This window comes from Macaca mulatta, chromosome 7, assembly GCF_049350105.2.
Source record: "Macaca mulatta isolate MMU2019108-1 chromosome 7, T2T-MMU8v2.0, whole genome shotgun sequence".
NCBI lineage: Eukaryota > Metazoa > Chordata > Mammalia > Primates > Cercopithecidae > Macaca > Macaca mulatta.
The window spans coordinates 163,205,729-163,226,578 of NC_133412.1; the positions used below are offsets into that span (position 1 = coordinate 163,205,729).

At 43.1% G+C, this 20,850-nt stretch overlaps 2 protein-coding genes across 11 annotated transcripts in view; one reads left to right on the forward strand and one right to left on the reverse strand.

Moving 5' to 3' along the window:
* The window catches only part of EFCAB11 (EF-hand calcium binding domain 11), a 168,036-nt gene extending 160,140 nt beyond the window's left edge, over positions 1–7,896 (reverse strand). For 5 of the 8 annotated variants that reach the window (XM_077941608.1, XM_015144362.3, XM_077941604.1 and 2 more), the window contains exons 1-3: positions 7,698–7,896; positions 7,008–7,103; positions 3,206–3,251 (exon numbers count right to left, since the gene is read on the reverse strand). In XM_077941608.1, coding sequence (XP_077797734.1) covers positions 3,206–3,251; positions 7,008–7,103; positions 7,698–7,772 — 217 coding nt within the window. In that variant the 5' untranslated portion in view covers positions 7,773–7,896. The remainder of the gene's footprint in view (positions 1–3,205; positions 3,252–7,007; positions 7,104–7,697) is intronic. The other 3 variants (XR_013396479.1, XM_001088741.5, XM_077941609.1) reach the window with 3 other exon arrangements.
* A 1,118-nt stretch (positions 7,897–9,014) lies between these two features.
* The window catches only part of TDP1 (tyrosyl-DNA phosphodiesterase 1), a 92,955-nt gene continuing 81,119 nt past the window's right edge, over positions 9,015–20,850 (forward strand). Inside the window, exons 1-4 of one of the 3 annotated variants that reach the window (XM_028850203.2) lie at positions 9,015–9,391; positions 16,095–16,645; positions 19,425–19,468; positions 20,630–20,685. In XM_028850203.2, coding sequence (XP_028706036.2) covers positions 16,102–16,645; positions 19,425–19,468; positions 20,630–20,685 — 644 coding nt within the window. In that variant the 5' untranslated portion in view covers positions 9,015–9,391; positions 16,095–16,101. 3 annotated transcript variants of the gene reach the window in all.

A 20,850-nucleotide genomic window follows, 5' to 3' on the forward strand; every position in this document is an offset into this window, starting at 1 on the left:
TTTAGCTTTGTTCCTATTCACATAATGTGTCTTTTTTTTCCCTAGATACACTTATGATTTTTTAAAATACTAAAAAAGGAAAGATACTATTAAGGATGTTATTAGATCAACCGACAAAATATAGATGATAAATCAGATAAAACACAGTATCAACCTATATTTATGAACATGATAAGCATACTGTGGTTATGTTCAGTACAGAAGAGAAAGGGATAGTGGTAGAAAGTGCAAAGGAGAAGGAAGATGGGGTAAAATGTTAACAATGTCAATCTGGGTAAAAGGTGTACCTTATACAGAGAGTAAGCTATTCTCTGTACTAATTTATTTTGAACTTTCTGGAAGTTTTAAATTATTCAAAAAAAGGTAATATTTAAAAAGCCAATTCAACATGCTCTGGATCCTCTCCCCTTACACAACAGGTCTCTTCCCTCCCTCTCTCTCATCTTCTTTCCTCCTCTTCACTAGATCATTCGGCTAAGCTTGGGAACACATTCTTCCATTTAAATATTAACAATCACAAGCAAACAAAACATCTCTTGATCCACTGCCACTCTGGACTTAACGAAAGCCTCATCTACTCACATTGTCACACTTTACCATCACTTTCCACTTATCTTCAACCCAGTCTGCCCTCACCACACTTTGAAATGCCTCTTGCTAAAGTCACCAAACACCTCCAGGTGGCCAACTGCAAAGGATACTCATCAGTTATGCCACCTCACCTTTCTGGAGCATTTGATAGTGCTGAGCACACCTTCCTCATTAAAATATCTACTTCTCTTGGTTTTTGATCAAACACTCGATTTTCCTCTTGCCCCTCCATCACTCCTAAATCTCCTTTGCCATTTCTTCATCTTCCACCTGACTTCTACTGGCTAGAGTTCTTAACATTCTCAGTCCACTCTATCTCTCTAAGTGGTCTCATCCATTCTCATTATTTTAAAATCTGTCTACAGGTTGATGACTCCCACATTTCTTCAGCCCAGAACTTACTTCTGAAATTCATCCAGTCCGACTGCTTGGACATAGAAAACTAACACTTCTCAAACATATTCAAAATTGAGCTCTTAGTCTCCCTTACCCCCAAGCATTGCCCGCCCCCTGCCCCCACCCCATGGCCCCACCCGCCTGCCATCTTCTCTTTTCAGTAGGTGCCATGTCCATTCATCCAGATGCAAAAGTCAGAAAACCTAGTATCATTTTTTGAATGTTAAAATTATGAGTGATATTTTTTCTTTATGCACTTCAACAGTTTAAAATTTCCCTGTAATAAACATATCTATAAATAATCAAAATTAAAAGAATCTCAAAAGAAGATACAAATGGCAAACAGGCATATGTAAAAGGTGCTCAGTATCAAAACTACAATAATATCTCACCACAGTTAAAATGGCTTTTATCTAAAAGACAGGCAATAGCAAAGGCTGGCAAGGATGTGGAGAAAAGAGAGCTCTTATAAACTGCTGGTAGGCATGTAAATTAGTACAATCACTATGGAGAACCATTTGGAGGTTCCTCAAAAAACTAAAAATAGAGCTACTATATGATCCAGCAATCCCACTGCTGGGTATATACCCAAAAGAAAGGAAATCAGCATATGGAAGATATCTGCACTCCCATATACTGTTTGTTGCAGCATTGTCCACAATAGGCAAGATTTGGAAGAAACCTCAGTGTCCACCAACAGATGAATGGATAAAGAAAATGTGGTACACACAGTGGAGTACTACTCAGCAATAAAAAAGAATGAGATCCTGTCATTTGCAACAACACAGATGAAAATGGGAGGTCATTATGTTAGGTCAAATAAGGCACAGAAAGTCAAACACTGCATGTTCTCACTTTTGGGATCTACAAATCAAGACAATTGAACTCATGGACAAAGAAAGTGGAAGGATGGTTACCAGAGGCTGGGAAGGGTAGTGGGGGAGTTGGGGAGAGGTGTGGATGGCTAATGGATAAAAAAAAAAAAAAAAAAAAAAAAAAAAGGAATGAGACCTAGTATTTGATAGTACAGCATGGTAACTATAGTCAATAACAACTTAATTGTACATTAAGAAATAACCAAAAGAGTATAATTGGATTTTTGGTAACACGAAAGATAAATGCTTGATAGCAAGGATACCCCATTCTCCATGATGTGACTAGTAATACCTAGTATTTGATAGCACAATAGGGTGACTATAGTCAAAATAATAAACATTTAAAAATAACTAAGAGTATAATTGGACTGTTTGTAACACAAAGGGTTGATGCTCAAGGGGATAGTTATCCCATTTCCCAGGATGTGATTATTACACATAACATGCCTACATCAAAACTTCTCATGTACCACCTCTCTATACATACACCTACAAAAATTAAAAATTAAAAAATAAAATAAAAACAACCAAAACCTTTTGGACAACGAGAAACAAAACAAAGATGTGCTTAAATATAATGCTATACAGTTTTTATTTATTTATTTATTTAGAGACAGAGTTTCACTCTTGTCACCCAGGCTGGAGTGCAATGGCGCCCAGGTGGAGTGCAAATGCTGCGATCTTGGCTCTTTGCAATCTCTATCTCCTTGGTTCAAGCGATTCTCCTGCTTCAGCCTCCCGAGCAGCTGGGATTATAGGCACCCACCACCACGTCCAGTTAATTTTTGGTATTTTTAGTAAAGACGGGGTTTCATCATCTTTGCCAGGCTGGTCTCGAACTCCTGACCTCAGGTGATCCACCCGCCTTGGCCTCCCAAAGTGCTGGGATTACAGGTGTGAGCCACCGCACCCAGCCTAGTTTCCGTTTTTAATTTTCACTTTGTGAGTGTTATTAGTCCGTTTTCACGCTACTGATAAAGACATACCCAAGGCTGGGCAATTTACAAAAGAAAGAAGTTTAATGGACTTACAGTTCCACGTGGCTGGGGAAACCTCACAATCATGGCAGAAGGCAAAGATGAGCAAGTCACATCTTACATGGATGGCAGCAGGCAAAGAGAGAGCTTGTGCAGGGAAATCCCCCCTTAGAAAGCCATCAGATCTCATGAGACTTATCTGGTATCATGAGAACAGCATGGGAAAAACCCGCCCCCATGATTCAATTACCTTCCACCAGGTCCCTGCCACACCACATGGGAATTTGAGATGAGATTGATGTAGGGACACAGTCAAGCCATCTCAGTGTCTAAATAAGGTACTAAAAATATTAACTTTCACATTACCAGAAGTATTTGGATTTACTGAAGACATCACAGAATCCACTTCTATCTAGAAAAGAGGAGAAAGTAATAGAACATGTAATTTTATCAAATGTTTTCACAGTGCAAGTTCTTAATTCTTCAGGTGGGAATAAGCATCTATTTTATGAGAAACCAAGTTTGTTGAACCAAGCAGACAAGCAATGACACACAATAGCTATAACAGTCATTTTACTTTTCCATCAACATCTATAAAATAGCAGACACTAATCTGCTAGCCTCTAATAGCCCCCAAAACTTTATTCCACTGACCAAAACAGTTTAAGCACAGAAAATCAATTTGGCTGTCCCATATATAATCTAACAGGCAGCCTTTCTGCTTCAGACAAATACAAACAATTGTTATAATGGGCACTATGGCTTTATTTTTAAATTTTTTTTCCTGGTTATAAAAGTACCACAAGATTGATGTAGAAAGCACAAAAAATTATGAGGAAAATTAAAAAATCAGTCATCCAGTGAAAATCACTGTTATCATTTTAGACTAATCAGCTTTTTTCCCCTATGCATCTTTAAACATTTGAGATTTTACTGTATAGAAAACATGAGGACCTTTCACTAAATGTTAAAATATAAGCCCTTTACCACACTGTTAAAAGGGCTTTATAAACATTATAGTATTAGAGCCTTGGTGGCATCTGACATAATTTCTCCACTTCTGGTCTTGAACTCTTCCCAGTCTTGGATTTCCTGCATTTTCTTGGTTCCTCTTGTCCCTGCCAAATGGTTCCCACTCCAACTTCTTCAAGTCCCTTCCTACCCTTAAATGCTGGTATTCCCTAATGTTATCCTCAGACCACAGCTCTTCCTATTCTGCATACTCTTCCTGGGCAATGCCATCCAGCCTCATGTTTTGAGCAACCACATGCAAATCAAAGATCCCCAAGCCTATCTCCAGCCCTACCCTCTCCACCCAATTTCAGATTCCTACATCTCAGGGAAGCAGTAACATCTAACAGCAGATTTTCACCACCATAACCTCAATAGACAGCACATTATTTAACGAGTGAATGCACCTGGAATGCTCATAGCTGCCTCAAACTCAATGTGTTCCAATCGAAACTCACTGACTTCCTCTGAACCTACTCTTAAATTTTCTCTTAATTGGTGGCATCGCTATCCCTTCAGTCCTGGTGGTCATGTCACCCTTACCACCATTGCATCCAGTCAGTCATCAGGGCCTAACTTGTCCCACCACCCACAAAGTGTTCCCAGATACTTACCAGAGTAATCTATCTTCTCTAGTCTAAATGACCACCCAGACTGTTATAGTTACCACTAGAATTAGGCCTTCCTTCTTTGTTCCCTTCACTTTCTGTTTTTCAATCTCTTCTCTTTCTTGGTATCTATCAGTTTTATGTCTTTCTACATTAAACTCTGAACTGCTTCAAAGTAGAGACTGTGTTTCATTCATCTTTATATCACTAGCAACTAGCAAGTACTCCTTTTATTAAATAGAAACAATAAATTTCACTATGTGTGGGTGGGCGCAGTGGCTCACGCCTGTAATCCCAGCACTTTGGGAGGCTGAGGTGGGCAGATCACTTGAGGTCAGGAGTTGGAGACCAGCCTGGCCAACATGGTGAAACCCCGTCTCTACTAAAAATACAAAAAAAAGAAAAAAAAAGAACTAGGTATGGTGGTGTGCACCTGTAGTCCCAGCTACTCTGGAGGCTGAGGCAGGAAAATTGCTTGAACCTGGAAAGTGGAGGTTGCCGTGAGCCTAAATCACGCCACTGCACTCTAGCCTCGGTGACAGAGCAAGACTGCATCTCAAAAAATAAATAAATTATGTAAACAACTGCATGAACGTATAAGTGATTTATTATATAAGTATTTTATTGCTTCATGACCTGCAGTCAGTAAATATTTCATTTGCTCAAAAGCAATGTTCAAAAATGAAACCCCAAACCTCAACCTAGTCTAAAAAATCTGTTGAATTTCACAGAAATTATATATTGAGTTACTTGCATAATAAAAGTTCATTGTACAATGACTAAGTTTATAGGTGACACGCTATTAGTGAATACTTTACCATTTAGTGATCTGTGGTTAGTAAATAGTTCATTTGCTTAAAAAATAAAATGGAAAACCTTATCCCAGTATGAAAAGTAAAATCTGTTAAATTTCATGGAGTGTATGTACAGTATGTTACATCACTGTATTTGTCATTAAATTTCTCATTCTAAAATTGAAACCAAGTAGACTCAAGGGTGAGAAAGGCAAAAAGAGACAAGATACCTTTCCAGGTGAATCCAAGTTAAATACAATGCTTCACAGGCTGACTCATTTTAGCTGACCTGCTTTTTAATTCCAGCTGTAATGATTACAGGTAAACAGGAGAGCTGCAATTTCTAAAAGTTGGCCCTGACTACTTCTCTGAGCGCCATAATAAGCTTCTCAGTAACTAGGCATCCCCTCATAGCTGAGCCACTCTGAACCCACCTGGGCTGTCCATGCAACCTACTTGGGTCAAGATAATATATTAATACTTATTGTACATCACAACTTCACAGTATGTTCTGTTGACACAAATAGAGCAGAGAAGCATGACATCACAGGGTCCCCGGCTTTGCTGGGCTTTCAGTCTGACAGAAAGGCAGAGCCCACTCATCAGGAACAGCTGGGCCCTAATTAATTGCCAAGCTGTCTGGTCTAATGAGAGTGAGGGACGGCATTCCAGGCCGAGCCCTGAGTGCTCCCTTTGCTTGATGGTGGCAGCTCAATTTCTTGAATCTGGACAGTATCTCGACTATGACTAATTCCAGCTTAACAAGAAGGGTGTTGTCTCTAGAATGAATGTAACAGGAAAGCAGAAAAGCATAAAGACGGGGTGAACAGGAAGCTTGCCCTACTCAAGTAGGAGGTTCATGGAAGCTCAGCTCAACTCTCATTATTGGTGAATTGGTGCAATCTTTTCTGGAGAGCAAATATCCAACAAAATTTTAAATGTACATATTTCATGACCTAGCAATTATACTTCTAGGAACTTATTCCACAGATATACAGCCACAAGGACATAAATGTGTGTATCATTGCAGCAATGTTTGTAGGAAAGAAAACAAAAACAAACAAACAAAAACACATATATAACCCCACACAGGAACCTGGCTAAAAAGAATAATGTGCAACTATATTTTAAAATGTGGTAGTGGTGTGTGCTTTTAGGTTGATATATTGTTAAATGAGAAAAGCAAGTTAAAGTAGGCACAATATTTACCCATTTATGGTTTCAGTAAAAGACTATGCATATATATGTCATGGATAGAAAATTTCAGAATTACACAAAAAACTGTTAATGGTAATCCCCTAGGAGCTGGACCCTCTGGTAGGCGGGGAGCAGATTTTTATGCTCAACTTTATACCTTTCTGCACTGTTTTAATTTTTTGACTGTGGATGTATTTTATAAACAAAGCAACAAAAGTAAAACGAGAAAGAGACTATGTCACGTCCTATGTAAATTTATCCTGTTACCAGCACTTCCCTTTCAGCCTTCCCTCTTGGCACCTCTCTAGCGTCTCGTATTTATAATGGTTATTAGCAGCCTGGTAGTGAGATAGGCTTGTGTAGGCTCCAGTGGAAAAGATTTCTACTTCATCTCTGGGCTGAGGTGTTAAGAGGAAGCTAAAATTCAGCACTGGGCACATCTCTGAAATTGCTTATAAAGCAATTTATAAACATCCTAAGCTAGCCCTGTGGACTTTTCTCAAGGTCCATTCACCACTGATCGTCTACCCCATCCCCAAATATATAAGAAAGCTCTACCTTGGAGGGCTTGTACCCAAACAGCATTACAACAGCAATTTTAAAGTCCTCTCTGCTGAGATATCCTTTGTGATCTTCATCACATGCCTTAAATACCTGAAGAACATTAAATAGCTTTAGTTAATTACACAGAAACTGTTTCTTCTTATTTTTATTACTAGTTTATATAATTTGGACCTCGAAAATCTAAAACTTGGCCCAGCGGTAGAGTATGAAAATAGAATTTCATTATCCCAATATTAATTCTCAAGAAAAATCAAAGATGGACTAAAATCTTCTTAAAGATGGGCTGAAATTTCCCTCAAGAAAGTAAAACCAGTTAATCGCTAGGATGACGCAAATTAATTCACTTAGACCACCGAGATAAATTCTACCCAAAATTCAGTCCTGGAGTTAGGAAGGTGAGGCAAAGGGGCTGGCTTTGAAAGGCGGGAGGAGAGATGCAGATTCGTGGTTACCATTAATAGACTATGTAGAGGGAAAGGAGAAGGAACTTGGAGGTAGCCGTAGTCCTGGACGGGGAGCCAGGAGCCCTGCAGCTCCAGGATCAGTCATTAACCACAACCCTTTGGACAGGTAGCCCAGGTCTTATCTGTACAACCCGGCAGAGAGAGACCCAGGCGCGGGGGAGAAAGCGAGAGGCCCAGGGCAAGCTGAAGTCCGAGGCTCAGTCGCCCTCCGGACACCTACTTCCACCCACATCCTGTGTTCCGAGGGACTGGCTTCCCACGTCGGCGACCTGGCTCTGGCCTCGGAGAAGAACATCGCGACTGCAACAACCGAACCCCAGCACCCCAAACACGGCCCACTGCTGCCCCGGCCTGGCTCGCAGCCTAACGCGGCCACGCCCGCCGCGGCTCAGGAAGCCGAACTTCACCGCGCAACTCCGTCGTCTCCTCCCATTGGACAACCTGCCAGCCCACTCGCGTTAATCCCGCAGGGCTATTGGCCAGAGCCTTTGTTTAATCAAGTTTCCTAGGAGCCGCCCTGGCAGTGAGGCGCCCAGGCCTGCCCCCAGCACTTGGCTCCGCCCCCTCTGTCCCCTTTACTAGTTGCGTGTGGCCGGAAATCCAAGCGCTTCTAGGTGCTGGTTCAATGCCTGGTTCATGATTTATTTCATTCTCTCCCTCCATCTTGCAGTAAGTTACTTTTAATCATTTAGATCTATGACACTATGCTAAACATCATTGGAGACAAAAAGAGTGTGAACAAACATAAAGACAACCAAACGAAAAGAGCCAAGTCCGGGATTCTCGTTCAGATCAGCAAGTCATTGAGATCGAGCTCCCAGGGTAGCTACTACATCTGCTCTGTCCTCCAGATAACCCCAGCACCTAGCACTGTACATGGCACAAAGTAGATCTTCAATGAACGAACGAAACGAGCCGTTATGTTTACACAAATGTATTTCACTCAGTCCTCTGGAAGACATGCCTAGTTTGAGGGAGATTCCAAGAATAAATACCACAAATAGCACAGAGCCCAAATCCCACAGCAAACATCCTTATTGAAGGCAAGGACTGTGGGGCGAGTTCCGTTTCTCAGAAGATTTTAAAAGAACGCAACTGTTTCGAAGAAGGAACAGACATTCGAAGTTCTGAGTCCAGTGGGAACTCATTTAACATTTTATTTTACAGCAGATTTCAAAGTCTGCACCCAGCCCTTCCCAGGACACAGGTCTCCTTGCAGCTGCCTTTATCCTAAGCGTATCCTCTCTCCACTTTAAACCAAACGCCGCTGCATGGAGTCCTGGGAGCTTGAGCCATGAGAATTCCGTAAAGAGGGTGAGTCTTGCTCGTAGTTAACTAGAGAGAAGTTAGGGGACGCCTTTCTGGTTCGCTATTCGTTTTAAGAAGTCTCCAGGAGGTCAGCCAAGAGCTAGGGGAGACGAGGTCTCCCGAGCCCCGTCCTGGGTAGACACCCGGCGGGCTTTAGGACCCAGCGGTGCGCTCCCCGGAAGGGGAAGGGGCCGGACCTCGAGCCCCGCGACGCTGCCCCGAGGGTTTCAACTGCGCGCATGCGCGGCGGCCGCCGAAGGGGCGGGATCCGAGGCGAGCGTGAGTTCGGTGCGCCTCAGGTACGTGTTGGGCGGCAGCGGGCGCGGAGTCGGTGCGGTCTCTCGAGGGCTGCGGTCGGGCCCGGGAATCTGCTCCTGACCGGTCGCGGTTCGCGGGCTGCTGGGGTCCTGCAGGGCTGGAGGCGGACCGCGAGGAAGCGGCGCGGCTGGGAAGACGGGGCAGGGTCGCCTCGGCCCCTGGGCCTCGGTTTCCTCCGATCACAGCGTCTCAGGGGGCGCGCACAGGCGCCGCGGAGACCTGTGTCCTGCCTGGGCGCGGCGCTAGGGGCCCCTGCTGGGGTTTTTATTCCCAGACCTAAGCTTACAGGTGCGTGGTCCCAGAAAGTGAGTAGGAAGTCCCAGAAAGTGAGTAGGAAAGCGCCCACCACGTGCCAGACGCTTAAGCTTTCTGTGCTTGGTTTCTCAGTATAGGAGGACGGTCACGGTACGTAGTATAGAGTTGTCTTGAGGGTGAAGCGAGTTTACACCCGATGAGGCCCTTCGAATCGTGCCTGGCCGGCCCCAGATGATCGCACAGTAAGGTTGGCAGCTGCTGTTATCACTTCCTCACCTTCCGAATCGGCTCCCGTCGAACGCCTTCAGCAAGAGCCCTCTCACTTCGTCTCCAAACCGTTCTCCACAGAGTTGGAGCGCACACAGTTGTATTAAAAAGGCAAATCGAAGGCCGGGCGCGTTGACTCACGCCTGTCATCCCAGCACTTTGGGAGGCCGAGGCGGGTGAATCACTTGAGGTTAGGAGTTCGAGATCAGCCTGGCCAACATGGTGAAACCCCGTCTGTACAAAAATTAGCCGAGCATGATGGCGGGTGCTTGTAATTCCAGCTCCTCAGGAGGCTAAGGTGGGAGAATTGCTTGAACCTGGGAGGCGGAGGTTGGAGTGAGCCGAGATTGTGCCATTGCACTCCAGCCTGAGTGGCAGAGCGAGACTCTGTCTCAAAAAAAAATAAATGCAATTCGGATTCCCCTTCTTAAAGCCCTAAGTGAGACCCCATTGTTCATAGCATAAAATCCAATTTCTTTAATGGGTCTTCTCCCCTCACCCCCTTCATCGTGGACCGTTGCCTGCCTTGCCTAAGTCCTTTTTTATGATCTCTTTCCCATCTCTGCAGGCTGGGTACCCTCTAGTTGGAATGCTCTGCACCCCATCATTTAGACAGCAGGTTCCTTTTGGCCCTCTGGGTCTCATTTATATGTTACTTCTTCAGCATATTCCCAAGATCACCCCTATTTTTCTGTCTCATACTTATAAAATGTAATGAATGTCTAACTCATCTTGGCTATTAAAATTTTTATATGTGGGTCTGTCTCTTCTGCCCTGAAATTATGCTCTGCTAGGATAGAAACTATATTGTTAAGGCCTCATTCCCAGTTTTCAGTACATAATGACTGCCCAGTAAGTTGTTGAATGAATGCACTCCAGGGGGTAAGCCTGATAACCATTTTACAGACTAAAAAACCGAGGCTCAGCAGTTAACTAACCTGCCCGAGTGCACATTTACTCCCTAGTCATGGCTCGGTTTGAGACAGGGCCCATGCTGCCTTTGGCCACACAGGAACTCAACTGAGGAGCCTGGCTCCCGGGCCCACCTGATGGTTTTTAAGCTCCATGAGAAGGAGCAACTGGAGGTGAAAGAGAAATGCCCCAGCTGGGTCTGGTATAGTGGGGAGTGAGGAAACAGCAGCTCTAAATTGAGTACCTTTCATATCCACAACATGTTTTAAAGTCCTTAATAAAAGCACTAGCAGTGTCCTGAGCTAGCGTTTGGTGGGAAAATTTCTTTAGATTTTTCATGTTAGTACAGTGTTTGCCAAATTTCAATCACACTCACCTGCCTTCTCCCCAGTTTGTTTTATTCCCTTAACACATATGACACGGGATTTTTTTCAGGGCCGCTTCGCCAGCTGGAGACCTCCAGCCCTGGGCTGGCCGCAGGAGGTGCCCTGCCCACTCAGCCTGGCATTGTGCGTTTGGCTTTCCTCCTGGCCCAGATCCCGTGGCCACTATGCACGCTCAGCCTGCAAGGAGTGGGTGTATGAGTGAGCCTGGAGGCCTGGATGGCTGTTCCAAGTGCTGGCCCAGGCACAGACTCCATGCAGGACTGTGGATGGCCTGGGCGTGTGGCAAGTGACTCTGGCATCAGACTCTGGTGTCCAGATGAGGGGGATGTGGTGGTGCCCGAACACTTGGAGACGCCAGGCAAATAGGGATGTATTAACAGCTCTTTTAGTCCCGCCATCTGCAGCCCAGTAAATGGAGGTGTGTGGCAGCCAGTGGTTCCCTCTCCCGTTGTTCCACCAGCGGAACAGAGTGCTGCTACAGGGCTATAGCTCTATTTGCACTTGCTGTTTAGCAGGTCCCAGTTTCTTGTCCTGCGTCCAATAATAATAAGGTTAGGGTGACAACCAAAGGGGAGAAGGGGGGAGATGAGTTTTATTGAGTGATGAAACAGTTCTCAGCAGAGAGGGGACCCCAAGTGGGTGTCCCCTGTCCCCACCCAAAGGTGGGCAGTTCCCCAGTGTGGCTGAGTCTGGGGCTTTCATGGGCTCAGAATGGGGGAGTGTGCTGATCGGTTTGTAAGTATGCAAAAAAGGCTAAAACAAAGGCACCACCCAAAGGTGGGCTTGACAATGTAAAAAACGAATTAGGGAAGGGTAGGTGTATGTAAAGTAGGTGAAGGGTGGGGATTAATTAGAGGAAGCCGTGCCAAGTGGGAAGAGAGGTTATCAATCCGGTCTGTGGATTTATCCAAGACTTGTAGCTTGGCTTTCAGGCTTTAAACTGTCTTTGGTTTGCAGGTGGGGTTTTAATGAGGCTCTGCCCCTATCTGCCTAGGGATGTGTCTGCCTCCTGCTGCTATCACGTGGACTATCGTATACTTAATATTGTTGTTTGAATCCAATCATTCTTTTACATAAACTTTATTTTGCTATTTCAAATATAACATAGCCATCAGATACCTTCTGTTGATGGTAAACAAAATTGTTGGTGCCTGCAGAAGAGCCCAAACCCTGCTGTTTGTTCCAAATCAAGATTAAAAGCATTTCTACAACACTGCAACTTTCTTCTTGATTTAACAGGGAGTTGGATTGGACGGGAAGGGGAGGTACTTTCATAATGTCAGGTCCCAATCCCACTTTAGGAAACACTGTGCCGTCCTGACTGAGTGCCAGGATTCAGCATCAACACAGCTGTGTTGTATTCTCTGACTCTTCCGGTACCACTTACCAAAAGTGTGACTTTAGATTTATGCTGTACCAAGCACTGCCCAGGCAGGGAAGACAGATGATAAACAATGGAAGGAAAGCTCTTGGGTTCTACATTTGTTAAAACTGTACGACTTGATTACAAAGCACTCTGCAATACTGGGCATCAGAGCCTGTACGAGGGAAGTAAATTCTGTTACTGGTGACCATCCAGTTATCCAAAGTAAAAATTTGATATTGGTGCTTACCAGCAGTTCTTTTCCAGCTGGGCGCGAGCCTTGATTTCATAAAGAGGTTGGTAAGCTGCTACACTTAACAATAAGACAATTTTATTAGTGTATTGCACTAAATTGTAACTGAACAAATTGTATTGGGTTGTCTTTAATAAACGACTCAGGCATATTTTTGAATGTCAGCAGGTCCAAAACTTTATGTATAGAGCAGAACCTCAAAAAAGACTTTGTTCTCTAGAAAATGTCTTTTTTTAAAGCTTTGTTCTATTTTTTACCCACTTGTCCTACTTTGTTGGAGGGAATTCCACTTCCATATGGTTTTAGAAAATGTAGATAATGATAAAACTAAAAAACCTTTGAAATTCTCCAAATAATTCACAGAGTTGCTAAGAATTTTACCTACAGAATTCTCAGGGTTTGGGAATTCCATTTTATTTATATAATGCAGGCAACCATATTTGTTATGGTAGCCTCTTAAGATTCTGCAAACTGCTTCTAAGAGTGGAAGCTGAATCCTTTCTCATCAAAAACTGAGACCTGCTAACCGCGTTGGTTTAGAACTGTTTTAGAATTCAAAGGAAGCTAGAGCTGACATTCAGAGAGTGGTTTTTCCTAAGGTGGTTCTTTTTTCCCTAAATAACTTTAAAGTCACAAAACTGTAGCCACTGAAATAGTTTCTTCAAAGTGAATTGGAGCAGCTTAAATACCTCTATCCAGCAACTTCTAGACTCTAGAACACTAGAGGAACCTAAGGTTTTGTGGGGTTTTTTTAAATACCGGAAGGATTAAAAACATTTAAGGAAACACCTCTGAGCTGCTTAAGTAGGTGTTGAGTAGTAAATCAATCTGAATCTCTTTCATGGAGGAAACTGGGCACTCAGACCCCTTTAACCATGACAATACAGTTCTACAAACCTGGTTATCTAGTTTCTTAACCCTTAGCAGATGAGAAACAATTTAGGGAAAATATACCTATGCTATGAGTTTTAATAAACCCCTTGAAGTGGGCTGGACAGAGTGTAGAAATGAACAGAAACTTTTAGAAAGCAGATATGAAGGCTCAAAAGAGCCAGACAGTCGGGTCACTATTCCAGAAGCAAGTGGCCCCAGCCCTCTCTGGCGTCCGTCAGGCTTTGGCTGTGAGATAGTGTGTTCATGCCGGACGAGTAATAGTGACCCTGAGCCATGTAGAACGGGCCAGATTATTGTCTTGATGCATTCTTGCATAAAAGCTCCTCAAAATGTGTAACTTACAGAAGGCTTGCTTGACTTGACTGGTAGTTAATTGAAGAAGGTTAAGAGAGACATTGTGAAAAGAGATAGATACCTTTAAAGTATTTCCAACCCTCCACCCCCTGCTGTGTCCACTGAAAAATCATGAGATGTATACATTTAGAAAGGAGAGCTTAGTTCTTGTAAAGGGATACAGCCTGCAGTGTGGCCTGACAGGCTAGGAAGCACAGCCTCAGGCAGAGAGCTTTAATGGCATCCCAGGGAGGAGAGGGTAGAACAGGGATTTATGCTGAATGGGATGGCCAGGTATACATATTCAACAGGTGTGGGAGAAGCTATGAATATTCACCAAGGGGGGCACATGTGCATGCGTAATGAGCAAGCGTGTGCGTGTTTCGTGCATCTTATGTTCACTTTGGGATGGAAACTTAACATTTGAATGATTTACAATTAGGCACTCTGTCAAAAGGTGAAGGAGGGACATGAAGGCACTCAGTGCTCAGCCTCTGAGGACTGGTCAGAACCAGTCTGTGGTTTCTTTTCAGGAGAAAGTTACTGAAGTTGGTTCATTGTCCAATGACAGCTGCAGTGATGGCCTGTGGAACCAGGGGTGTCAGTTAGCCAAGCATCTGGCAGTAGGTGAGCCGCAATTGTTTAGATATTACTTATCTCCAGGCCAGTGCTTGTTTAGCTGCTAAAGAAAAAAGAACCTTGTGGCAGGTAGAACATAGTTTATTCTTTAAGGGTAGCAATGTGGGATTAACCCTTGCTTGGCATGGCCCTAGGTCTTGTTTATGATTTGGTGTCATATTGTCACAGAATCTATTCTGCCAGTCTTATGATCTCTGGTCAGTTGTGTTTAAACCGCAGAAGGGAGGGGATATAACAGGCATGTCTGAGCTCCCATCCCACCATGGCCTGGAACTCAGTTTTTAAGGTTTCTCTGGGGTCCCCTTGGCCAAGATTTTTATTTTTAGTTCTCATCTAGAGACACATGCATATGTATTCATTTGCAAAATTTTTGATGTAGAATAATGTAGAATTCTCTTTTTGGGGGAATGTAGGTTTTGTGAAGGGAGTGTCACCATCTTGGTTTACCCCAGTCAATGCATCTTTTTCAGCCTCTTTAAAATGGCAAAAACTTAAAGATACTGTTAATCTGAGTACAGACTATTGAGTTTTGTAATTTTCCCCCGGGTCGTGTGCTAAAATGTTAAAAGTATCACTTTGAGGAACTGTTCTTTAGCTATCTGGAAAGTCGACTTAGATAGTCCTTTACCATTGAATTGACGAGATTTTGTAGGTAACACCGAAAGTGACTGTTTCGTGTACTTTCCTCTTCTCAGAACAAGAAAGTAGAATTTAACTATGTGGCTTAAAAAATAAAAGTGTGTTCCTCAGTATAAGTTATTTCTGTGCAGGTTTTAGTAGATTTATGATGTGGCCAATAGGATAATTGTATCTTGAGTTAGTTGGGTCCTCATGGAAGTAGTGTAAATAACGTACATACCTAAGTGGTCATTTGACATTCCTCTTGAAGACTTTGTTAAGCTTTATGGTAAATGGGTTGTCTTTTGGGAAGTAAGACATACATAATCACTGAAGTCCTGTGGGTGTCTGTACTTGGGTGAAGGCCAGGTTTGTAAATTCCAATTTGACCTTAAGCATTGAACATAGATTAACCCCAAATGCTTGTTGGAAGCTTCAGGGTCAAGAATGAATGTTTTATTTTGGAGTTTGTCTTGATGCCTTCTTCAACCCCCTTTCCTAGGATATCTAAGAACAAAGTTTAGATTGAAAGACAAGGCTGGGCATGGTGGCTCATACTTGTAATTCCAGCACTTTGGAAGGCCGAGGTGGGTGGATCTCTTGAGTCCAGGAGTTCAAGGTTAGCCTGGGCAACAATGGTGAAACCCTGTCTCTACCAAAAAAAAGAAAAAAAAATTAGCCAGACGTGGTGGTGTCCGCCTGTAGTTCCAGCTATTCCAGAGGATGAGGCAGGAGGATTGCTTGAGCCCAGGAGGCAAAGGTTGCAGTCAGCTGAGATTGAACCACTGTACCACTCCAGCCTGGGTGACAGAGTGAGACCCTGTTTCAAAAAAAAGAAGGAAAACAAAGGGAAGAAGAAAGAAAGGTGACCAGGACTTTTGCTTGTAATTTGGCAGAATCTGATAGTGGATTCTGGTAATGTGCTTATAAACACCCAAAAAGCAGCTGATGGTAGGTGGTCAGCCTCTGGAAGGTGTCAGCTCATCTGATAGGGAAGTTGAGAGCAATGAAGTTATTTTGCCAATGCCCTGATGAATGGGAAATGCTGACGTTTCCACTTTCCATTTCCAGGAGTATAATGTCTCAGGAAGGCGATTATGGGAGGTGGACCATATCCAGTAGTGATGAAAGTGAGGAAGAAAAGCCAAAACCAGACAAGCCGTCTACCTCTTCTCTGCAAGGAGCAGCAAATGAGCCCAGGTATACCTGTTCCGAGGCCCGGAAAGCCGCACACAAGAGGAAAATGTCACCTGTGAAATTCAGCGATACAGATTCAGTTTTACCTCCCAAAAGGCAGAAAAGCGGTTCCCAGGAGGACCTAGGCTGGTGTCTGTCCAGCAGTGATGATGAGCTACAGCCAGAAATGCTGCAGAAGCAGGCTGAGAAAGTGGTGATCAAAGAGGAGAAAGACATCTCAGCTCCCAGTGACGGCACTGCCCAAAGAACTGAAAATCATGGCCCTCCCACCTGCCACAGGCTCAAAGAGGAGGAAGAGTATGAGACATCAGGGGAGGGCCAGGACATTTGGGACATGCTGGATAAAGGGAACCCCTTCCAGTTTTACCTCACTAGAGTCTCCGGAGTTAAGCCGAAGTATAACTCCGGAGCCCTCCACATCAAGGGTAAGAGGATGCTGGTTGTCAAGGAGCTGTTGAATTGCCCTTGAGAGTCTCTCCTCCATGAAACAAGGAGGGCAGCCTAGAATGATTTCTGAGAACTCTTCTTTGTGTTCTTAACTACTTTCAGGAAAAGAATTCTTGATAGGCAAGTGCATTAGTATGACAGCAGATTGTTTACTTAACTCAGGCAGAGCGTGTGTTCTCAAAACCTTGTAGCTCAACCCCTTGTATCACTTAGCACCATGTTTAGCATTATTTAACTTTTTTTTTTTTTTTTGAGACTGAGTCTGGCTCTGTCGCCCAGGCTGGAGTGCAGTGGCCGGATCTCAGCTCACTGCAAGCTCCGCCTCCCGGGTTTACGCCATTCTCCTGCCTCAGCCTCCCGAGTAGCTGGGACCACAGGCGCCCGCCACTTCGCCCGGCTAGTTTTTTGTATTTTTTAGTAGAGATGGGGTTTCACCGTGTTAGCCAGGATGGTCTCGATCTCCTGACCTCGTGATCTGCCCGTCTCGGCCTCCCAAAGTGCTGGGATTACAGGCTTGAGCCACCGCGCCCGGCCTATTTAACTTTTTAAGATTAAGCTTGATGAGTAACAGTTTATCAACAAGGTAGCAAATACTTGACAACAGTAATGGTTCTCCATGGGCCCTGGACCAGCAGCCTCAGCATCACCTGAAACTTGTTAAAATGCAAATTCTCAGGCTCCATTCCAGATTCATTAAATCAGACTGAGGGTGAGACCGTGCAAGCTGTGTTTTCAGGAGCCCATCAGGGGATTCTACTGCCCATTCAGGTTTGAGAACCACAGCTTAAAAGCCTGGGTTTGGTTCCTGGTGAAGAAGAAGAAGAAAAAAAACAGTGCCTGAGTACAAATAGATGTTTCAGTTATGGATCAAAAGATGGCCTTAGTTTACTCTCCTTCTTCCTCAGGGAGCATTTGCAGGGGGAATACCGGGAGCTCTAGAATCTGCTTTCCAGCCTTGCCACTCATTTGCCATATGGATTGTTAACACAGGACCTAACGTTCTCTGAATTTCAGTTTGCTCATCTTTAAACTGGAAATGCAGAAAAATGGGAGCAAATACATGAAGTGACCGGTGTAATATATTCACATGGCAAATACACACAGTAAACAGTATTACCCTTATTTCAGATTTTTTTCCGGTCCCATATTTAAGAATAGTAATGTTAACTGTCGCTAGTGTTTTTTTTTTTTAATATATATCCAGTATATAACTGTATATTATGTGTGATGTATACATGTTGGAGTATTCCATACTGTAGAGTGTTCTACAGGTTGTTTTCTTTTTGAGAATCTCTTATCTTGGTACTTTGTCAAGTTTTTTGTTTGTTTGAGACAGATTGACAAATACTTAGAGAATTTTGCCAAGTTTTGCTCTACATAATAAAATAACTGGCTATTGGCACCAAGATATTGTGGTAACATGTCATGGAGCTCTTATATATATTTTCTCCTTTAATCCTTATGACAGTCTTATGAGTAGATGTTACAATTGTCTTCCTTGGATAAGTGATGGATCTGCAGTTTAGAAAAGTGCCCAAGGTCATAGAGCTGGTAATGACATTCTGGCATCAGAATCCATGCTGTTTGCTATAGCACTCTACCATGTGCCATAATTGTAGATGGTTTAGAAGATCTCATGGAGGAAGGGGGACTTCAAAAGGCCCTTGGAAGATGGGTAAAATTTAGAAGGGTAGAAATACGTGCTGGTGGGGGCAAAATGGAAGAATATTTGCAGTTTATCTCTGCAACTCTCCCAATAAGGTAGAAACTTCCTTACGATTTTTTTGTTCTCTGAAAATCTTTCTACCCCAGCATCTAGCTCAATGTCCAGAAGATAGGAGGCACTCAGTAAATATTTGCCAAATGAATGAGCCCAGTCTTAATTCTCAGAGGTAGTTTAGTGGGTTTGAGCGAAGGTGCTGGAGCCCGACAGCCTAGGTGCAAACCCCAACTCTACCCCTTCCTAGCTGTGTGTGTGTGGGCAGCCTCCTAAGGAGGCTTCTCCTCTATAAAATAGGAATAACAGACCCCATCTAGAAAATGGATATAAGGAGTAAGTAATACATGGGAAGTGCCAAGAATGCTGCTTGGCACCTAACAGGTCTCCGCAGGTGTGGCTGTTGTAATGGAAGGTCATGATGATCGTGTACTTTCTCTCGTGGTGTGGTTTGAGAAGTGAGCTTTCCAACCTATCTGATGTAAAGCTTGGGTGGGTATAAAGTGGGACTTCCCTAGAGATGACCAGGAACACCAGGAATGTGAGTTTAGAATTGTGGGTGCCTCTGTCCTTTCGTTCACAGGCCGCAACTGCTTTCCAGTCTTTCTGGAAAGTCCTTCTAAACTGTCCAGGTTTATAAAATCTTTTTAGAAAGTTTTTCTAGTCTTGAGTTGGGAGGTTTCCTAGAGAGGGACTTGAATGGGTACTTGGAGGAGGTAGAAGTTCAGAGATCTGAAAAGAATATGTATCGTTATTGTCCATATTGAGTTTCTAAAATTGATCAGTCATTCAGTACTGAAGTTGTAGATTTTAATTTTGCATTGTTTTATAAAAGAATATATGATAAACATTAAATACCGTAGGGAAAATTTTTTTTAGTTTTATGGAACATTACAGTCTGACTTTGTAGACTTTGTATTTAGCTTACTGTGTTCTGAGTCAGATCTTGATTGTCAGTGACTGTTGAATGAGTTGGTAGTGATTATTACGACTAGAGGATTTTTGCAAGTGTGAATTTAATTTATGTTTTGTCTTCTCAGATATTTTATCTCCTTTATTTGGGACGCTTGTTTCTTCAGCTCAGGTAAGTATACCTTTAAACTGTTTTTTCTTTGGGTGAAAGTAGACAGGTAATTAAACAACTCCATAAGAAAATATGAGAGGTGCAGTTTGGGGGTCTCAGTCCCGTTCAGAGACCGAGATGGCACATATCGGGAGGCTGGCTCAAGTGCCACAGTAATGGGATCCATGGCCATCAACAGAATGGGGATGTCACTATCAGGAGAGCATCTGACTCAGTCAGGCTCCACTGGCCAAGATGTCACTTTGGACATTCCAGCTTGAAAGACTAGAGTGGGACACTGATTAACTCATGGGACTGAGTTAACTCTGGTGCAGAGTGGGGAGGTATGGATAGAGTAGTGAAGGCCAAGTCAAGTTTGATTTGATTTAGAAAAATGTGCATTTTCATGTTCAATGGCTCCTTCCTGACTGAGCTGGTCCCTTGGTCTTGATAAATCATGTAATGCTCCAGACCCGCGAGTAAATGGTCCAAACAAAAGGGCCCTGTCCCTGAAGAAAGCCAGGCTTCCTTTACATTTGGTTTGGCATCAAAAGTTCTGGTTTCCATTTGGAAGGTGGGGAGCATTTGCAAATGCCCTGTTAGCTCAATTGAGCTACTAAGTCCAGGATTACCCAGATGTGGGGAGGAGCCTCCACGGGTAAGACCAGTACAGAACTTGCATTTAAGATTTAATTGTTAGAAGCCTAGTGAATGTCTGGTCCCAGGTGGCTGTGTACAAAGCTAGCTAATAAGTTAGCCTGAAAGGAAACGTTCTTTTCTGAAAGTCCTGGGATATTTTTCTCCAGTATCTGTCTTTTTATAATCACCTAGGGGAAAAGGGGTAAATTTATAAGTCCTTTTATTTAAATTAATCTCAGGGCCATTAGACATAATGTAATAACACCCTGCAGACAAGTACAGATGCTGCCAACACATGCAGAGATAATTTCCTGGGAACCTGTTATCTCATGTACTTGGCTCCATTTAGGTTCTTTTAACCATGCATTTAAGATAAATTGTAGGTTTATTAGTATTGCAGCATAACCCTCCAGGTTTATAAATAATACATGTAATGTATCACTATTTTAAAGTTTCCTTAAATGTAATAACCAAATAATTATCCTTATGAACTGTTTGGCAAAATTACCCATGGCTTAGTTACTCTTCTTTTCTCCCATCTAGTTTAACTACTGCTTTGACGTGGATTGGCTCGTGAAACAGTATCCACCAGAATTCAGGTGAGTTCCACAGGGTGACAGACACCACCATAAACTGTAAGGGGACTTTGACACCTAAGATTTGTATTTCTCAGGTGAAAGCCACCCATCTTTTTTTGAGTTTTTCTTTTGAAACCATTAAAATCATACCGACATTAAATTATATTGGGAAAACAGCATTCTTTG